The sequence below is a fragment of the Leptonychotes weddellii genome, chromosome 14, assembly GCF_054177405.1.
Source record: "Leptonychotes weddellii isolate Sample4059 chromosome 14, ASM5417740v2, whole genome shotgun sequence".
Classification (NCBI taxonomy): Eukaryota; Metazoa; Chordata; class Mammalia; order Carnivora; family Phocidae; genus Leptonychotes; species Leptonychotes weddellii.
The window spans coordinates 65,634,464-65,651,584 of record NC_138382.1 but is presented as its reverse complement, the minus strand read 5'-3'; the positions used below and the strand labels follow the sequence as shown (position 1 = coordinate 65,651,584).

General features: G+C 41.6%; 1 protein-coding gene across 2 annotated transcripts; it reads right to left on the bottom strand.

Annotated features, from left to right (window-relative positions):
• Window positions 1–3,122: 3,122 nt before the first annotated feature.
• TLR4 (toll like receptor 4) lies at window positions 3,123–16,671 on the bottom strand. Of its 2 annotated transcripts, none has more exons than XM_081803481.1 (3): window positions 16,387–16,671; window positions 11,355–11,521; window positions 3,123–8,116 (listed from the first exon to the last, which is right to left on the bottom strand). In XM_081803481.1, the coding sequence occupies exons 1-3, from the start codon at window positions 16,627–16,629 to the stop codon at window positions 5,875–5,877; spliced, it is 2,652 nt and encodes an 883-aa protein (XP_081659607.1). In that variant the 5' UTR covers window positions 16,630–16,671; the 3' UTR covers window positions 3,123–5,874. The 2 variants fall into 2 exon arrangements, with proteins under 2 accessions (XP_081659607.1, XP_081659608.1); XM_081803482.1 differs by having other exon boundaries at window positions 3,123–8,045; window positions 16,387–16,670.
• Between the last annotated feature and the right edge of the window lie 450 nt (window positions 16,672–17,121).

Genomic DNA, 17,121 nt, shown 5'->3' with positions numbered 1-17,121 from the left:
GAAAGAAAAAAGGAAGGAGGGAAGGAAGGAAGGAAGGAAGGAAGGAAGGAAGGAAGGAAGGAAGGAAGGAAGGAAGGAAAGGAAGGAAGGAAGGAAGGAAGGAAGGAAGGAAGGAAGGAAGGAAGGAAGGAAGGAAGAAGGAAGGAAGGAAGGGAAAGAAAGGAAAGAAAGAAAAGAAAACAACAACAACAGACTATGGCTTTTGCCCCTTTGTAAATTCTAGCAGCAGTGTCTGGTAATCTGGTGTGTTTCAGAGCTGGGCCTCTGCCTCCTCTTTCCATTCTCCCTCCCCAAGAGTCAAATGCTTGAGTTTTACTCTAAGACCTCCTGCCTTAAAGACCTTCAGAATTCCAGGTTTCTATATCAACTTCATATCAAGCTTGGGACATTTCCTGTTGTTAAGGTAGACCCTTCAAGCAGGTAAATTTAGAGGTGTGTTGTGTCTCCCTTTCATTCTCTATTGTACTTTCATAGTAGCCCTGTAGCGTAGGAGAGACCTACCCTTGCTACTCAAGAAAAACTAGAATTAGCCTAAGAAACTTGTTCAAAATTATATTGTGAGGGTATGGCAGAACCAGGATCCAAACCCAAATCCATCATACACATCTGCTGGACTAGCAGCTCCATAAATAAGTCCACATAGGATTTTTTTAAATCTGTGCCACCTTTATTTATTTATGTATTTATTTGAGGAGGGGGAGGGGCAGAAGGAGAAGGAAAGAGAGAATTTCAAGCAGGCTCCATGCCCAGCACAGAGCCCCGTAATACGGGGCTCAATCTTACAACCCTGAGATCATGACCTGAGCCAAAATCAAGAGTCAGATGCTTAACCAACTGAGCCATTCAGGCACCACTTACACCCCCTATATTTAATAACAAATGCTAGAATATTACATGGGAAGAAAATAAAAGACTTTCCAGCCACTGCTGATTTTCAGAGCATCAGTATTCTTCTTCAATTAGCAAAATAGATTATTAGCATTCTAGGTGGTAGGCTGAAATTCACACTCTCGGACTCTGAGCTATTGGAGTCTTCTCATTTATCCGAGCTAAAGGAAGGGAGAGTAATCGTGCCAGTAGGAAACCCAGTGCAAGGTTCATGCTATGTTGTTCCTCCTCCAGACAGTCCATTTTAAATCCTGTGTTAAGGCACATTGCTAAAGTTGATGTACTCAGACTATATCAGCTCCATATCAAGTTGCTTTCTAGTGCCATTTGATGAAGACATGGAAAGGAATAGCTTTATTTAGTTAGTTAGTTAGCTGGTTAGTTAGTTCAGTTAGCCAACATATAGTACATCATTAGTTTTTGATGTGTTCAATGATTCATTAGTTGCATATAACACCCAGTGCTCATCACAACATGTGCCCTCCTTAATACCCATCACCCAGTTACCCCATCCCCTCACCCCCTCCTTTCCTTAATCCTCCATTTGTTTCCTGGAGTCCAGAGTCTCTCATGATTTATCCCGCTCTGATTTCTTCCTATTCAGTTTTCCTTCCCTTCTCCTGTGGTCCTCCACACTATTCCTTATGTTCCACATATGAGTGAAACCATATGATAATTGTCTTTCTCTCCTTGACTTATTTCATTTAGCATAATCCCCTCCGGTTCCATCCATGTCGATGCAAATGGTAGTATTCATCCTTTCTGATGGCTGAGTAATATTCCATTGTATGTATGAACCACATCTACTTTATCCAGTCATCTGTTGAAGGACATCTTGGCTCCTTCCACAGTTTGGCTGTTGTAGACATTGTTGCTATGAACATGGGGGTGCATGTACCCCTTCTTTTCACCAAGTCTGTATCTTTGGAATAGACTTATTTAAAGTCATGTGGCAGAAAAGATCACTGAGTACAGGGTGGTGGGTAATTGCTATAAATACAGAATCAGCTGGGCCCATCTGGAAGGCCATTTGGATGGACCTACTTACATGAAAATCCTGGGAGCATCATGGAAAAGAATGTACTCTGTTGGAAAAGAGAGTTGAAGTGGGAAGGGCTTAGTCCTTCATCGTGAGAGGAAATGGTTGATTTCATGGACTGCTTGATATCTATTATACAGCTCAGCCTTCAGCCCAACACCCATCCTTTGGTTTCACCTTCATATCTGGGTTCTGGGGTTGAGCTCTGGCCATAGCAAAGAGAAAATAAAAATAAAGAACAGTAGTAGTAAAATCTCTATAAGAAATAGAAGGAAAGCATTAGAGAAACCATCTAGTCTCGTTGGCTTTTGATAGAAGAGAGACTGGGTTTAAATCCAAGCTGTGCATTTACTAGCTGTGTGACTTTGGCTAGGTTACTTATAGTCTCAGAGTCTTTGTTTCCTAATGGGTAATAATGCTGATATTACTAGTATCCATCTCATAGTCATGGTATGGGAATTTAAATTAGATATCATACATAAAGCAGTAGAGTAGGACCTAAAAATAGCAACTAAAGATAAATGTTATAAGTCCTCTTTCCTTCTTCTGCAAAGTAACTTTTGGAATGCTTGGAGTTAAGGAACTGAGTGGAGGAAGCAGTTGAGAACATCCATGCAGACAACAACAGAGACAAGAAACAGCTGTGAAAGCTAGAGCCCCAGACACTGCATGGGCAGCAAAGAGCTGTGGTCTGGAACCTGGGGGCCTTGAGACACAGAGGACAACATCCCTGTAGAGATGGGTCTTCATTCACTCATCAATTCTTTAAACAGACAGATGTTATTCTGTCCACTCTGTGCAGGCCATCAAGCTCAGGGCTGGGGCAGCAAAGGATGAATGGATATGCTCCCTGCCCTCACAGAGGGTGATCATTCTTGTGGAGGACTGTGTTTATGTAAGACCCTCCAGGAACCTGCTGGTGATTTCTAGAAAGGTAACAAAGTCCAGAAAGAGGCTGGGGTTCTGACAATCCTGTGGGTGGGAGCCGAGTCAGAAGGAAACTGCCTAATTACAGTCCTCCTCTGGTCCCACGCGTTAGGAAAACAGCAATTGCTAAAATGCTGGGGTTTTTTTTTTTGAGAAGACCACTCAATATTTCTTTCTGTTCTCCCTTTATGAAGTCCCAGAGGATTACTCCTCCATAAAAATAGTATCCCATATACGTGCAATCATGCTTAATACTGACAGCAGTTCACAGAGTTTACCCTCATTTTATATTTGAGTTAGCTAGGCACCCATAACAGTGAAGCCCAGAGCAGATGTGGTAAATGGTAAGTCTGAGTTGTGCTTTCTCCAGAAGCCACAAAATATCCAACTATCCAAAACACTGCAGGGGTGGCAAGGGAGCTCTCTCAAGTCTGAATGGGGATGCACTATGCTAAAGCTTACTCTTAGTGTCTTCCATTCCTCTTTTCATTCTTCATCCAGCTTTTCTGGTTCTTCTCAATTACCCTTATTGTCCAGGCATACTTTGTTTGAATCTCCCTCATATCCTTTATGGAAAGAAAAGTGTTATAAACAAATCATTCAGTATATATGATATATATATGCATATGTATTTGCCTAATGATTCATGGTTTCAGTGAAAAACCCTTGGTCAGAGTTGACTACGCAGAGAACTACAGCGGTTTCACTTCTCGTTTTACTGACTTGAAGCGTGAAGCATTGGGGTGCAGTGGAAAGTGAGCTGCCCCAAAGAGGCTGGGGGCCCAAGTCCAGGCCCTGCCATTCACTTATACTGTGGCCTATTGACAATAAACTTACTTCCTTCAACTTCAGGTTTCATGTCGGTAAAATGGGGAAACTAATTCTTAACCTGCTACCTTACCCGGATAATAAGAAATTCAGATGTGGTCATAATTGTGTGACTGTGTTCCAAGTTGTAGGGTATTACACAAATTGAAGGCATTCTAATTAGTATTAATTTCTCTCTATTCCACTCTTCATCTCTCTTAATCTGAAGAACTTAAATGGCTTCAAAGGACCTGCCCCTGGTCTGACTTTCCTCTTTCCTCCCCTTATGTTTCCGTCCTATCATTTCTTTCCCTCCTTGTCTGCCTCACCTGCAATTTTCAGAATTCTCATCTGGGAAAGGGGAATGATGGGAAGGAAGCCAGCGTCAGCCTTGTATACAGGAAACATTCCAGCTTCATTTTGATTTTCCTCCTTGGAGTCTTGTATATTTGCTTGAACTAATACACATATGCAGAACCCACACTCAGATATGAACACAAGCACACTCATGATGGCCTGGACACACACAATAACACATGCCTTCAGGCATACTCAGAATCTAATACAGATGTTTTTATATAAGCAATCACAAACACAAGAGTAGAGAACCTATCTCAAACAGCTGTAGAATTCCACATCAAACACACATCTTCCCCTTGCAATAGAATCACACTGTTCCATGCAGATATGATCGCATACTTGCGATGCAAGAACATGTGCTCTTGCATACCCACAGACACAGCAACACATAGAGGCATGCACACAAAGACACAGATCCACTTTCACTACCATGTAAGACCTATAAGCACACCCAGGCATGTTAAACAACCCCAGTTATGCTCCAACCAAAATACATTCTGAAACAGTCACAAACACACTCCTGGGTTGCGGCTGTTTCCCATTTTGACAACCATATTTTCCAAATTACCTTGTTGTTCTTCCTGGGGAAGAAGGCTGTATGTGTGTTCGTCTAAGAATTCCCCTTAACATGACCCACATTAACCTCAGTGACATTATAACATCTACTTTTTCCTAAATATGGTGACGGGGAGTAGTACTCAACAGGAAGCAGAAGTGTGCACTCTCCACCTTGAACCATTTCATAATCACCTGAAAAAGTCAGTGTTCCGTGAGCAAATACTCATTTCCTGCAAAAGAAACTGCTGCAGCTCTTTCATGTGGTCATCCCAGCTATATCAGCCCTATGTTTCTGGGACCATCAAGAACTGACCTCCAGATCAACCCATTTCTTGGCCTACCCTTAGCCCCGAATTGCTTATTATAGGACTGGGAATTTGGACTTGTCCCTCTCTATTACAATAAGTGCTACTTTCAACCAAATTATTTTAATGCTTCCTTCATGACAGTCATAACTTAGTAGGTAATAACTTTAGAGTGACATCAAGTGACAAAGTGATGGAGTGTACTTTACATATTTGCTTGAATGATAGTGCTTAAATATGGAAATTTCCAGCATGTCTCTAACAGCCTTATTTATGGTAAGAGTTTATAGAGGAGACATGAAAAATTAGAATTGGATTTTATAAAAAACAAAAATGTATCAGGCACAATTAGTTAATAAATAGAACATACTAAAGAATGGCCAGGATATTTGTGGATATGTGTTAATCAGATTTCCTTGGGAATTAGTAACTAGACTTTAGCCTTTGTAAAGAAACTGGCTTCAAATGGAGGGGGAAGGGTCTGAATCTGGAGCCTTCTGAGTCATCAAGTGGCATTTAAATTTCATTCAATAGAAAAGGGAAAGGTGAGCATAGACCTTGTTCAGTTAAAACTGCCAAAACAGCTTTAAGATGGCTAGCATGTAAAACATGAGGTAGTTTCCATCCAAAGACTCAGGTGAAGAACGATGTCTTCTTCCTGATCTATCTGGGGCCCAATCTCTTAGTTCTAATTCAGTTTGATGGGGTAAAAATTGAGTTGACTTTCCATACCATGGACTCCTGAGCTGATTTGGTGGAAGCATGCACCTGGAGGTTCTCTGATTTAGCACAGTATTATTCCCTCTGCACTGTAAACTCCATGAGGTCAGCTGTCCTCTGTACCTAATGCACCACTGAATCATCGGCCCTTAGCACAATGCCAGGTATGTCGCAGCATGTAATACTCGTTAACTGAACAAGTACGGGGTCCATCTGGGCAAGGAGCACCACGGGAGCTTTTCCTCCCCAGGCAGAGGTTACTGTTTCATGTTAGCTGTTTTCTGCATCTGCCATTCCTTCTGGACTCCACGGTTTACCATCCAGCAAGGCTTTTCGGAGTCGTCTCCAGAAGATGTGCCGTCCCAGGACACTGTCTTCCCACTCCAGGTAAGTGTTCCTGCTGAGAAGGCGATACAGTTCCACCTGCTGCCGCAGTAGGGACTTCTCCACCTTCTGCAGGACAATGAAGATGATGCCGGCACGACTGCTAAGAAACTGCCAGGTCTGGGCAATCTCATACTCAAAGATGCACCACCGACTCTGGATGAAGTGTTGGGACACCACGACAATAACTTTCCGACTTTTGTAGAAACCTTCCTGGATGATGTTGGCAGCTATGGCCACCCCAGGAATAAAGTCTCTGTAGTGAAGGCAGAGCTGAAAAGGGGGTACCCCCTCCTCCAAGTTCTTTACCAGTTCATTCCTCACCCAGTCTTCATCCTGGCTTGAGTAGATAACGAAGGCATCATAGGTGCTTTCACCTCTGTTGTACTTTTTGCAGCCAGCAAGAAGCATCAGGTGGAAATAGAATTTATACACCAAAACTGCTACCAGAGAAACCGTGAGTACAGTGAACACTGACACACTAATGATAGTCTTGCTCCTCTGACAGGTGGCATTCCTAAAACTCAACATGGGCATGCCCTGCATGTCCAAAGGTTTTGCACACACCATTTGTTCAGTTTCCACCAAGAGCTGCCTGTGGTCCTTGACCCACTGCAGGAAATTCTGGTGTTCACAAACACAAGCAAAGTCATTCTGAGTAAGATTTAAGGAAACTAGATTACTTGGGAAATGCTGCCATTCTCGCTCCTTGGAGGCCACTATTCGGTTAAAACTGCAATCCAGAATTTGGAGGGAGAGGAGAGGTTCATAAGGGAGTGTATCCAATGACAAGAGGTTGTTATGACTCATATTTATCAACTGAAGTTTAGGAAGTGAGCCAAATGCCACCGGGGATACCTGTTCCAGCTGACACCTAGAGAGGTCTAGAATGGTCAAGTTGGTCAGATCTTTGAAAATATTTGGAAGGAAGTTGTTCTGAAAAGAATTGCCAGCCATTTTCAAGACTTGGAGGCTGACCAAGCCATCAAAGATGCCCTGGAAGGCAACTTGGGTGTGAGTATAAGAAATATCAAGGTAACGGAGGTTTCTGAGAGATAGGAATACTGAAAAATCACTGGCCTGTTTCAAATTGGAACGCTGGAAATCTAAATATTCTAGTTGTTCTAAGCCCAAGAAGTTTGAACTCATGGTAATAATATCATTGAAGCTCAGATCTAAATGCTTCAGTCTGCTTGTCCCCAATTCAAAGTGAGAACAACAACCCTTGAAACTCAGGCCATTTCTACTGAGATCTAGAAACTCAAGGCTTTCCAGCTTCATCTCAGTAAAAGGGCTCACGCCTTTGTTGTCAGTGAGAACAAACTCCTTGAGAGAGTCCAGCTCCCATGTGGGAAATTCTTCAAATCCACAGTTAACCATTTCCAACCGTCGCCATCTGAGATTTTTAGGAAGGTATTTTGGCCTCTTTAAAGACAGATGCACCAGAGAAATTGTAGAAACATTTACCAAACAATTAAATAAGTCAGTAGTATCCTCTGAAAAATCATCAAAGTATGCTATCCGGAATTTTTCAATTGTCAAATTGCACAGTCCCTCCAGGAGAGATTTGTCAAAGCTTTCCAAGTTCCTTTCATTTTTAAATTCTCCCAGAACCAACTGATGGATCTTTAAACCAGCCAGACCTTGAATACAAGTTTTCATTACATCTGTACTATTAAAATTACTTCTCAAAGTCAGTTCACGGAGTTTAATTTCTTTAAAGGCACCTGCTTGGATAAAGTATAAAGGGTTCAGGGACAAGTCTAAAGAAAGGTTGAGAAGAGGCATTTGATGTAGAACCTGCAAGTCTTCATGATAAATATTTTGGATCTTGTTATTGGAAAGATCCAAGTACTCCAGGTTGGGCATGTTAGAAAAATATTCAGGTAACTTGAAGGAATGGATAAGATTGTGAGCCACATTAAGCTCCTTCAAAGTTTTGAGATGTCCAATGGGGAAGTCCTCTAGAGATTGTAGGTTTGTCTCCACGGCCACCAGCTTCTGTAAACTTGAGAGTCCAAAAAAGGCTCCTGGGAATAACCTCTGGATAGGGTTTCCTGTCAATATCAAGATGGAGAGGTGGTTTAGGCCCTGATATGCATCATCTTCAATTATCCGAATTTCACACCTACAGGGAAAAGAGATACAGATTATATTTCTGCTGAATTAAAACTCAAAAAGGAATAACCATACCAGTCTTCTAGCTCTTCTCACAATTGAGACATGACATATGATTATGCATTGACAAAGACATGAAGCAGGACAGATGATGACATGAACAAATAAGAAGCCCCACAGATGCAGTATTATCCTACTGGACACAATGACAAACTCTTTTTGTCACAATAGGCACACATGCTAAGCAGAGGCAGGACATCCCTCAGAAGGAAATCAGTTAGAGATCAATAATTGGGGCACATGAAGACTGTATGGCTGATAGAGTATATAACTGCCTTGGATTAACTTCAGCCATTTCCTGCCACATGTAATTGTGATTATCCGTCAGATTGGTATAGATAATTAAGATAGCGGTTAGCTGTTAAGCATGATAAATGTCAATTTCAAAGATATAAAAAATTACACATAAGTGTCACAGGTTTGCACAAGCCTCAAGGCTTATGCAAAGCTCTCCATATATGATAGCTAGATATTTGTAAGTTGTAGTTATCATAGGTAAATGTTAGTAACAAGTGGTAGGAGTGAGTTCTGTGGAAGAAAAGGAAAGTGTACTATGAAACCTCACATTAAAGGAATGGCCCAAGACAAGGGGGATCAAAGCAGGCTTCTCTGAGCACATAAGTTGAAATCTGAAGGATGAGTAGGAATTACCAAGAAAAGGAAGTGAGCTGAAGAGCAGATACAAAAGTCCTGAGGTGGGCGATAGCCATGATACATGGAGGAACCGTGAGAAACCATGAGAAACTTTTGTGTCTGGTGTACAGAGAGGGAAGTGGAGGGTTGTGAGACGAGGTGGTGGAGAAAGGAGGATACAAAGCAGAGGCTTTCAGACTGGAAAAGCATTTTGACTTTTGCCCCAAGAGAAATGGCAGCTTTGCTATATACAATATTCATGGAAGTGTCCTAGAGACAAGGTTTTTTCCAGCCAACATATGGCGAGATAATGATAAACACTTGCTAGCACTGCAGGTGCATGCCAGTTAGCATTTGCAAATGAGTTATTTGCTAGTCCAACCTGAATTACATTTACAATTTCTCCACTTGTCGTATCCCCTCCATGAGTATCAGGGGTAATAAAAGCATTTTGGCCTAAGCTTTTATTAATTGGTAACTTGATAGAGGGTGGTGGGTGCCATAGGAAGAACACTGGATAAGGGGACAAGGCATCTCAGTTCTGGTGTCTCTGTGGTCCTCTCATACCTCTATGGATCTCAGTTATCACCATTCTAAATAACCTTGATTATTTCTCATGTTGCTGTCAGTTCTAGGATTTTATAACCCATAATCTTATGTATTAAGCAAGACTGGAGGGGTCTTGCTGTGTCTCTGTCTCATCAGAGGGAGCTCACACTTTTGAGGAGCAGAGCATTAAGATGAAGAGAACATTTAACTCAGAAGCAGGAGATGTGAATATGAATCTCTGCTGCCAACAAGCTCCACAAAACGTAGAGTGCGAACGTAGATAAATTACTGAAACTCTCTGAGTCTCAGTTTCTTCATCTAAAAAAGAAAACAAATATATCAATAGGTTCCCATAGGAATAAAAGGCTGCCTAGGGGACTAGCTGAGTTACTATATGTAAACATTGTGAAGGACTATGAAAAGCAAGGGATATCTATGGTACTATATTTGTCCCTGTCCTAAGCCAGGATCTCCTCCTGGCTAACCAGAGGAAGAGCTGTCCTCTCTCTAGACACATAGTTAAGGCCTCTGAGGGAAGTTCCTTGTGTAAGTGGTGAATCAAAGATGAATTGGGACATTGTTTGATGAGAAACTACTTCTTGTTTTAAAAGGGGGGGATGATTTGTCTGTCTTAATTATAGTTCTTGACAAAATTCTTACTCAGAAAACTGAAATTTAGAAACTAATGAAGTGCTATAATAATATTTTTATCCTTATAAAATCTACTTTATAAGGTTTTTAATATATATACATGTTAACATTCATTATCACATTTATCCCTATGGGGTAAGTTTCACCATTTCTGTTTCACAGATATGAAAACTGATACTCAGGGAGAGGAAGTGATATGCCTCAGTCCACATAGCTGTAAATGGTAGAGGAGGACCCGGCTTGGGTCCTCTAACCCCCACAGAGCTCTGTGCTCTACCCTACTGACTATAAAATGCTCCATTCCCCCTTTGTTATATACTCTGTCAGTTTCCAAGTTAGAGTATAAGACATCAGATGCACACTCTTCTTGCTACAGAAATATCCACTACAAAGAGGATTTTCATGCTATGATCTTAGAATTTATTAAACATTTCTATAATAAAAAGCCATATATAAAATTCTCCTGCATTTTCCACAAACTCTTATAGAGAATATGATCCATTATCTAGTACATTTTAAAATAAAGCCTTAATGATGATAATAGTTTTAGAATTCAATTCCCCCAAAAAATAATGATAATACCTTCACCTGCCCTAATAAATGATAAATTTCCCTGCATCAGAAAAGAAAATCTTAGTCACTGTTCTTTCTCACAGTAGATATTTTCCTTTGATCTTGTTATCTTTATCCTTGGGTTACTTGTATCTTCCTATTTCCCTATCCTCTATCCCACTTTCAATATTCTAGACATTCTTTGAATCCCACTAAGTTCATGAAATCTGTCTTCACTACCCACTGCAGAGAAGCCCCCTCTTCTGAACAACACACTATGTTGCCTCTAGTTTGCACATAGCTTATCACTTACTGATGTATATTACCATCCTTATCTCAGGTTCAAAATCAAAAATCAGAATCAAGTAACATTTATTGCATGCCTACTATGTGCCTAGCACCATGCTCAGGATTGTAACATGTTACTTCTTTCAGGTGTGTATGCCCTCTTTAATAGCTGGAGTTGTATATATCAACATACTCTTGTTTCCTAGCAGTCTGTATAATATATAGCTAGTAGTCAGTAAATATCTGCTGGTGAAAGAGTTTGAGTCAATTTTCTCCCCTGACTTAAAAGAATATTGAAAGATAGAACTGTCCTTAAAAACTTTCTCATCCAGCTTCTCATTTCACAGATGAGACAATGAGATCAGGAGAAGGGAGGTGGCTTGCCCAAAGTTATACAGCAAGTAAGATATCTGTTGAATGAATGAGTGAATAAAGATGAGACTCCTGACATAAGAATGAAGTGATAGAACAATGAGCATTTTACCTGGAGCAGTGTGTAAAAGCTCATTCATTACCTGGATAAATCCAACACCTGCAGTTCTGGGAAGCTGGAGAAGCTATGGCTGCCTAAATGCCTCAGGGGGTTAAAGCTCAGGTCCAGTTTCTTGGTTGATGTGGGGATGTTGTTGGGGATTTTGTCGAGATTCAGCTCCATGCATTTGTAAGTAATGTTAGGAACCACCTGCAATGATCACATGTTAGATACAGTGTCTTAACGCATGCACCTCAACTGCTCTCTCCACTCCCCTTTCCTAGGCCAGAACCTTGGAGACCTCCAGTATAAGCACAGGAGCCATCCATCCATCCATCATCCAATCATCCATCCGTCCATCTGTCCATCCATCAACCCACCCATTCATTCATTTGTCCACTCACTTTATACTTCTAAAATCTCTTACTCCAGATTTGGATGGGTGGAGCACCTACTATGTCCCCAGTTTTCTAACCTCTACTATCACAATGACAGTATTTACAGAGAGGCAATGGAATCAAGTGGTGAAGAGCTGAGGCTCTGGAGTCCAAAAGCCCTGGGTTTCACCCTAGTTCTTCCATGTGATTTGGGGTAAAGTGTTTTTCCCCAAGTACCCGACAATTGTATACAGCCTTGGGGAAACTACCAGTTAAAGTGTCCATACTTCACAGTCATTGCTCAGTTTTTGCCAATAGCATTCTCTCTCTTGGTTCATTGACCTTTGAGCAGGTGATCTGGAAATGGGGAAAAATCTTTAGGATGTATGGACTCCAAAGATGAAACCAGTATATAAGGTCAAGTGGTTTATGCTTCTTTCATTCATGGTCTTGTTTCCATCATACTTTCCCAAATTCTTTGTAAGCCCTTATTCTCTAACCTCCCATTTAATTTCTGAATTCTCTGATTTCTTCAACAAAATTTCTTGCTTAAGCCAGCTAATTTTGGTTTTCTGTTTAAAACCAATAGAATCTGTTAAAAGGATTAAATGAAATGAGGTCTTTAAAGAGATTATCTTGAAGCCTATTACAGTGAAAATGATCAATAATTGTTAACATTTATTATTAGCAGTTATTATTAATCCCCTAACATATATGGGCATATTTCTTATATGTTATATGCTTTATTTTAATCTTCAAATGAACCTTTTAAAGAAGAAGAATTCAGAGAGAAAAAGTAATATGCATAAAGTATCACAGGTCACATGTGCAGCTCTTCACTTCATTGGCATGTCTCCTGAAATGCTATCCCTTATAGGAGCCTCCCAGACCGTACTGTGTAATAGTGGATGGTAACAGGCTTCCTTCCTTTACCCTCTTCCATCTATCTCCACATGGTGTATCACCATCTAACATAAATTATCCATGTGATTGTTCCATGTGTGTTGTTCATCTCCCTCTCTAGATTGTAAGCTTTGGTATTCTTGCTCTCTGCTGTGTCTCCAGTGCTCAGAATTGTGCCTGGCAAATGGTTAATGCATACTATTTATTGAATACATGAATGAATAACTGATTGAAGATTTGCTTCAATCCAAATTGTAGGCATTTTCTCTAAGGGCTTTGGGCAGTGCCGAGACCCATGTGATACGGCTCCAGACTTCAGTGAGCTCACAATCTAGAGGAAGAGTTGAGGTGGGAACACGCCTCACACTACTGAACAGGACCATAAACCGGGCCTGGACAATAACTTCCTCTAGCTCATAAATGGTAGAGATCAATTCCAGATCCAGGGATTATAGATGGCTTCTGAGAAAGAGAGGATTTCAAGGTAAGTCTTGAAGGATGAGTAAGATTTGGACACGTGGAAAGAGGAAGAGGGAGAGAACAGCGTAAGCAAGAAGGGAAGAAACTAATTCAGAGCACCTGGCATGAAGTAGGAGAGGTGAAACCTAAGTAGGTGGGGAAGCCAGAGCCCTGTGGCAATACTTTTAATCATCTAACATGTGTAAGTTGAGCACCTACTATGTGCTAGGCACTGGGTGTAGCATAAGCTTTGACAGTTGGCTTTTCTTATAAAGCAGGTGCCTGATTTAAGCTTTGACTAGGGAGGCATCCACTTCAAAGAGGGCTATCTCCAAGAAACACAAAGCCAACCACATGACTAGATAAAGAGCCAGGCCACTTCCCCTCACTTAGCCTTCTTCCTGCACCCCTTCCCACCACCCCTTCCTAAATCCCTGCTCTTATATTTTAAATTCACCAATAAAGAGGGAGCCAGGGAAACCCTAGTCCCCCATCCTCAACCCCAATAATGACAACTCCACATGCTTGAGAGCTATTTCTCTCTACCCTCAGCATTGCTTTGTGGCCCTACTTATGTAATTTCCAGGTCTTCGAAGTAATAAACTTTCAGTTTTTCAAAGTGTCCTGATGGTTATTGCTGAAGGGTACCTTACAATCATAAAGAACCACAGGGGCTAGTCCAACCACAACATGGGTTATTGATAGGCTGAGACCAGCACAAAACACTGGGAAATAGTGGTAAATAAAGTCAACAATGGTGTATTTTGCTTATAGATCCCATTTCAAAGGGAAAGACAAACAATGTACAAATACACAAAAAAATGTATAATGATATGCTATAAAAAAAATAAAGCATCTAGAGATTAGAGGCCAATATGGGGAGTAGGGAGTTCTACATGAGATGATCAAGGAATACTTCCAGAAGGAGGTGACATTTAAGCAGAAATATAAATGAAGTGAGGGATTAAGTCATGAAGAAATCTAAGACTGTCCAACACGGTAGCCCCTATCCATACATGGCTACTTAGCACAAGAAACTTAGTCTAAGCTGAGAGGCATGTAAACAGTGAAATACATACTAAATTGCAAACACTTAGTACCAAAGAAAGAATGTGAAGTATTTTATTAATAGTTTAGTATATATTACATTTTGAAATAATATTTTGAATATACTGGGTTAAGTAAAAATATTATTAAAGTTAAACTTACCCATTTTAATTTTTTTTTCAATGTGGCCACTAGAAAATTTAAAGCTACGTTTAACTGATGAATCATTGAACACTATATCTTAAACTAATGATGTACTATATGTTGGCTAATTGAATTTAAATAAAAAAAAACTTATAAAGACATTAGAATGGGGGCGCCTGGGTAGCTCAGTCAGTTAAGTGACTGACTCTTAATTTGGCTCAGGTCCTGATCTTAGGGTTGTGAAATCAAGCCCCCTGATAGGTTCCATGCTCAGCGCAGTCGGCTTGGGATTCTCTCCCTTTCCCTCTTCCCCTCCCCCTCCACTCACACACACGCATGCTCTCCCTTTCTCTCTCTCTGGGGACATTAGAATGGTTGGGAAATAAAATAACAATTATTAACTTCCAGTCATAAATAAATAAATAGATAAATAAATAAATTTAGCTAAAATTTAGTTAAATAAAAATTTGGCTAAATTTAGTTACATCTATTATTTAAATTAGATCCTGTGACCCACATGATATTACCTTTACGCAGGACTGATCTAGGAGCAAAACATTCTAGCTAGAAGAAATAGCCAGTGCAAAGGCCCTGGGGTAGCAAACTGTCCTAATAGCACTCAGAAGTTATTACAAGTTGTTAAGAGGGCAATTTGTTAGAACTGAGCCTCAGGCAAAACAACAACAAATAAACAACAAACAAAAATGTGCAGAGTGAATTAGAGTGGAAAGGGGACTAGGAGGCAGGAGACCATCCAAGAGTCAAGGTGAGGGGGACTGAGGACCTGCCCTAGGGTGACACTGAGGGGATGGGCAAGATTGGACAGGTTTTGGAGACTGAGAATATGGGGTGTGGACAAAGGGAAGGTGTGATTTTATCCAGGGGTGACTGATTAGAAGATCCATTCCCATTAACCTAAGAGCAGGAGGGACACAGAGAAGACAATGAGCAGGGCTCTGGGCAGGGAGTTGGAGGAAGGGAGGACTTTGAGATGACAAATTCATCTTTATTGCATATTAAAGTACATTATTTCCCCAGTGCCCTCACTCTCAGGACTCTGGCTGATGATGCTCTTCTTGAGTTTCTGACCCTGCCACACACTAAATCCCAAGACATTCCCTCAGTTGTTGGGTTCTAAGATGGACTTCCCAAGCACTTGTGAAGTCCACGCAGGGGAAAAAAAAAGAGATCCATCATGAATGAGATTACACAAAAGTCGGTTGGTGTTTCACAAAGAAAGAAACCATTGCATTAGCTCTCACTTTACATGATTCTCTCTCTCTCTCTCCCCGCCCCTTTTCTCTTTGTTTCTTTCTCTCCATCTTTTTCTTTATTTCTCTCTCTCCACTTTTCTTTTCCAATCTCGTTTCTTTTCATCCTTTGGAACTAGGGCTAGATCTAAAAGTCTGAAATCCACTTAGAAAGTTCTCCCTATTAAGAGACAAAAAACAAAACAAAGCACTTTCCTGAGATGGAAAGGGGCAAAGTGAGTGCCTGAAGCTGAGAGGACAGTCCACCAGCAGAAAGGAATGACAGGAAGCAGACCTCTTACAACTCTCTATTGAAGTAGGTATTATTATAAGGCTACTGTGGATGTAAAAACTAGCTTCAGGGGCGCCTGGGTGGCTCAGTCGTTAAGCGTCTGCCTTCGGCTCAGGTCATGATCCCAGGATCCTGGGATCGAGCCCCGCATCGGGCTCCCTGCTCCGCGGGAAGCCTGCTTCTCCCTCTCCCACTGCCCCCGCTTGTGTTCCTGCTCTCGCTGTGTCTCTCTCCGTCAAATAAATAAATCAAATCTTTAAAAAAAAAAAAAAACTAGCTTCAGAGAGGTTTAATACCTTCTTCAAGGTCACGTAACCCAGAAGTCAAAGAACAGTGATTTTAAGCAGATCTATCTGACCTAAAGCCCCTATTAGCACTTAAAGTCCTAAATGGGCCATGAGCCCATGGGCTGCCTGTTGGTGCTATGTAACCATGAACTGCTCGGTCCGTGTGGCTTCTCAAGTCCTTAAGGTAATTTGGCTCCTTGTTGCAAATGAAACTAGCCAACTAGGAGGGAGCCACAGTGGGAAGTTCTAGGCAGAGAGCAGCTTTTCAGAAGCAAGGCAAATCTCCCAGGAGATGAACTGACCCAGAACCACATACCTGCACACAAGGCTCCCAGCTCTCGGGTCTCAGGCAGGAGAGGAAGGCCATGGCTGGGATCAGCATCCCAGCCAGGCAGGTAGGAGACATCATTCTGGCATTTTCTGTGCCCAGAAGTGGCTCTGTGAAACATGACACGCGGTATCCGCCTGCAGGGGTGGCCGCTGGGGCACTGCAGCCTTCTCTCTTGCCCCTGCTGGATGCCCCAGGACAGTTACTATATTCAGAGCAATGCTGCTGCATTAAGGGGCAAGAGGAAGTGAGAGTGGCAACCTTAGCATTCTGGGCTTTTGTTTCTCTAATATTTATGTCCCCAGTTACAGGAGAGGAAGTTAGAAGAAGAAGAACAAAACGTCTGCAGATCAGTGGTCCAAGTAACAGCAAGAGGAAGCTGGCTTTAATCCCGGGAAGTCATCTGACCTCCGGGTTAGTGAACTTGGGAAAACAGTCAGACCGGTCAAACAGCCTGTGCAACAATCCAGGACGGTGGCTTTCAGATTTCATTTTAGAGTGGAAACTCGCCCTGTGTATCAGGTTCCTAGGGCCACCACGAAAAATTACCGCAGGCTGGGTGGCTTCAAGGACAGACCTTTATCTGCTTATGAAGTTCTAGAGGCTGGAAGTCTGAGATCAGGGTGTTGGCGGCTTTTGATTGGTTCTCAGGCTCTCTCCTTGGCTTGCAGGTGGCTGTCTTCACTTGGTCTTCCCTCCATGTGTATCTGTGCCCTAATTTCC

Coding starts and splice junctions, on each gene's coding strand:
- TLR4 (XM_081803481.1), bottom strand. CDS start 16,629: ATGCAGCAGCATTGCTCTGAATATAGTAACTGTCCTGGGGCATCCAGC. Junction 11,522..16,386: donor GCTGGGAGCCTTGTGTGCAG/GTATGTGGTTCT, acceptor TGATCATTGCAG/GTGGTTCCTAACATTACTTA. Junction 8,117..11,354: donor CAGGTGTTGGATTTATCCAG/GTAATGAATGAG, acceptor TTTTCCCTGTAG/GTGTGAAATTCGGATAATTG.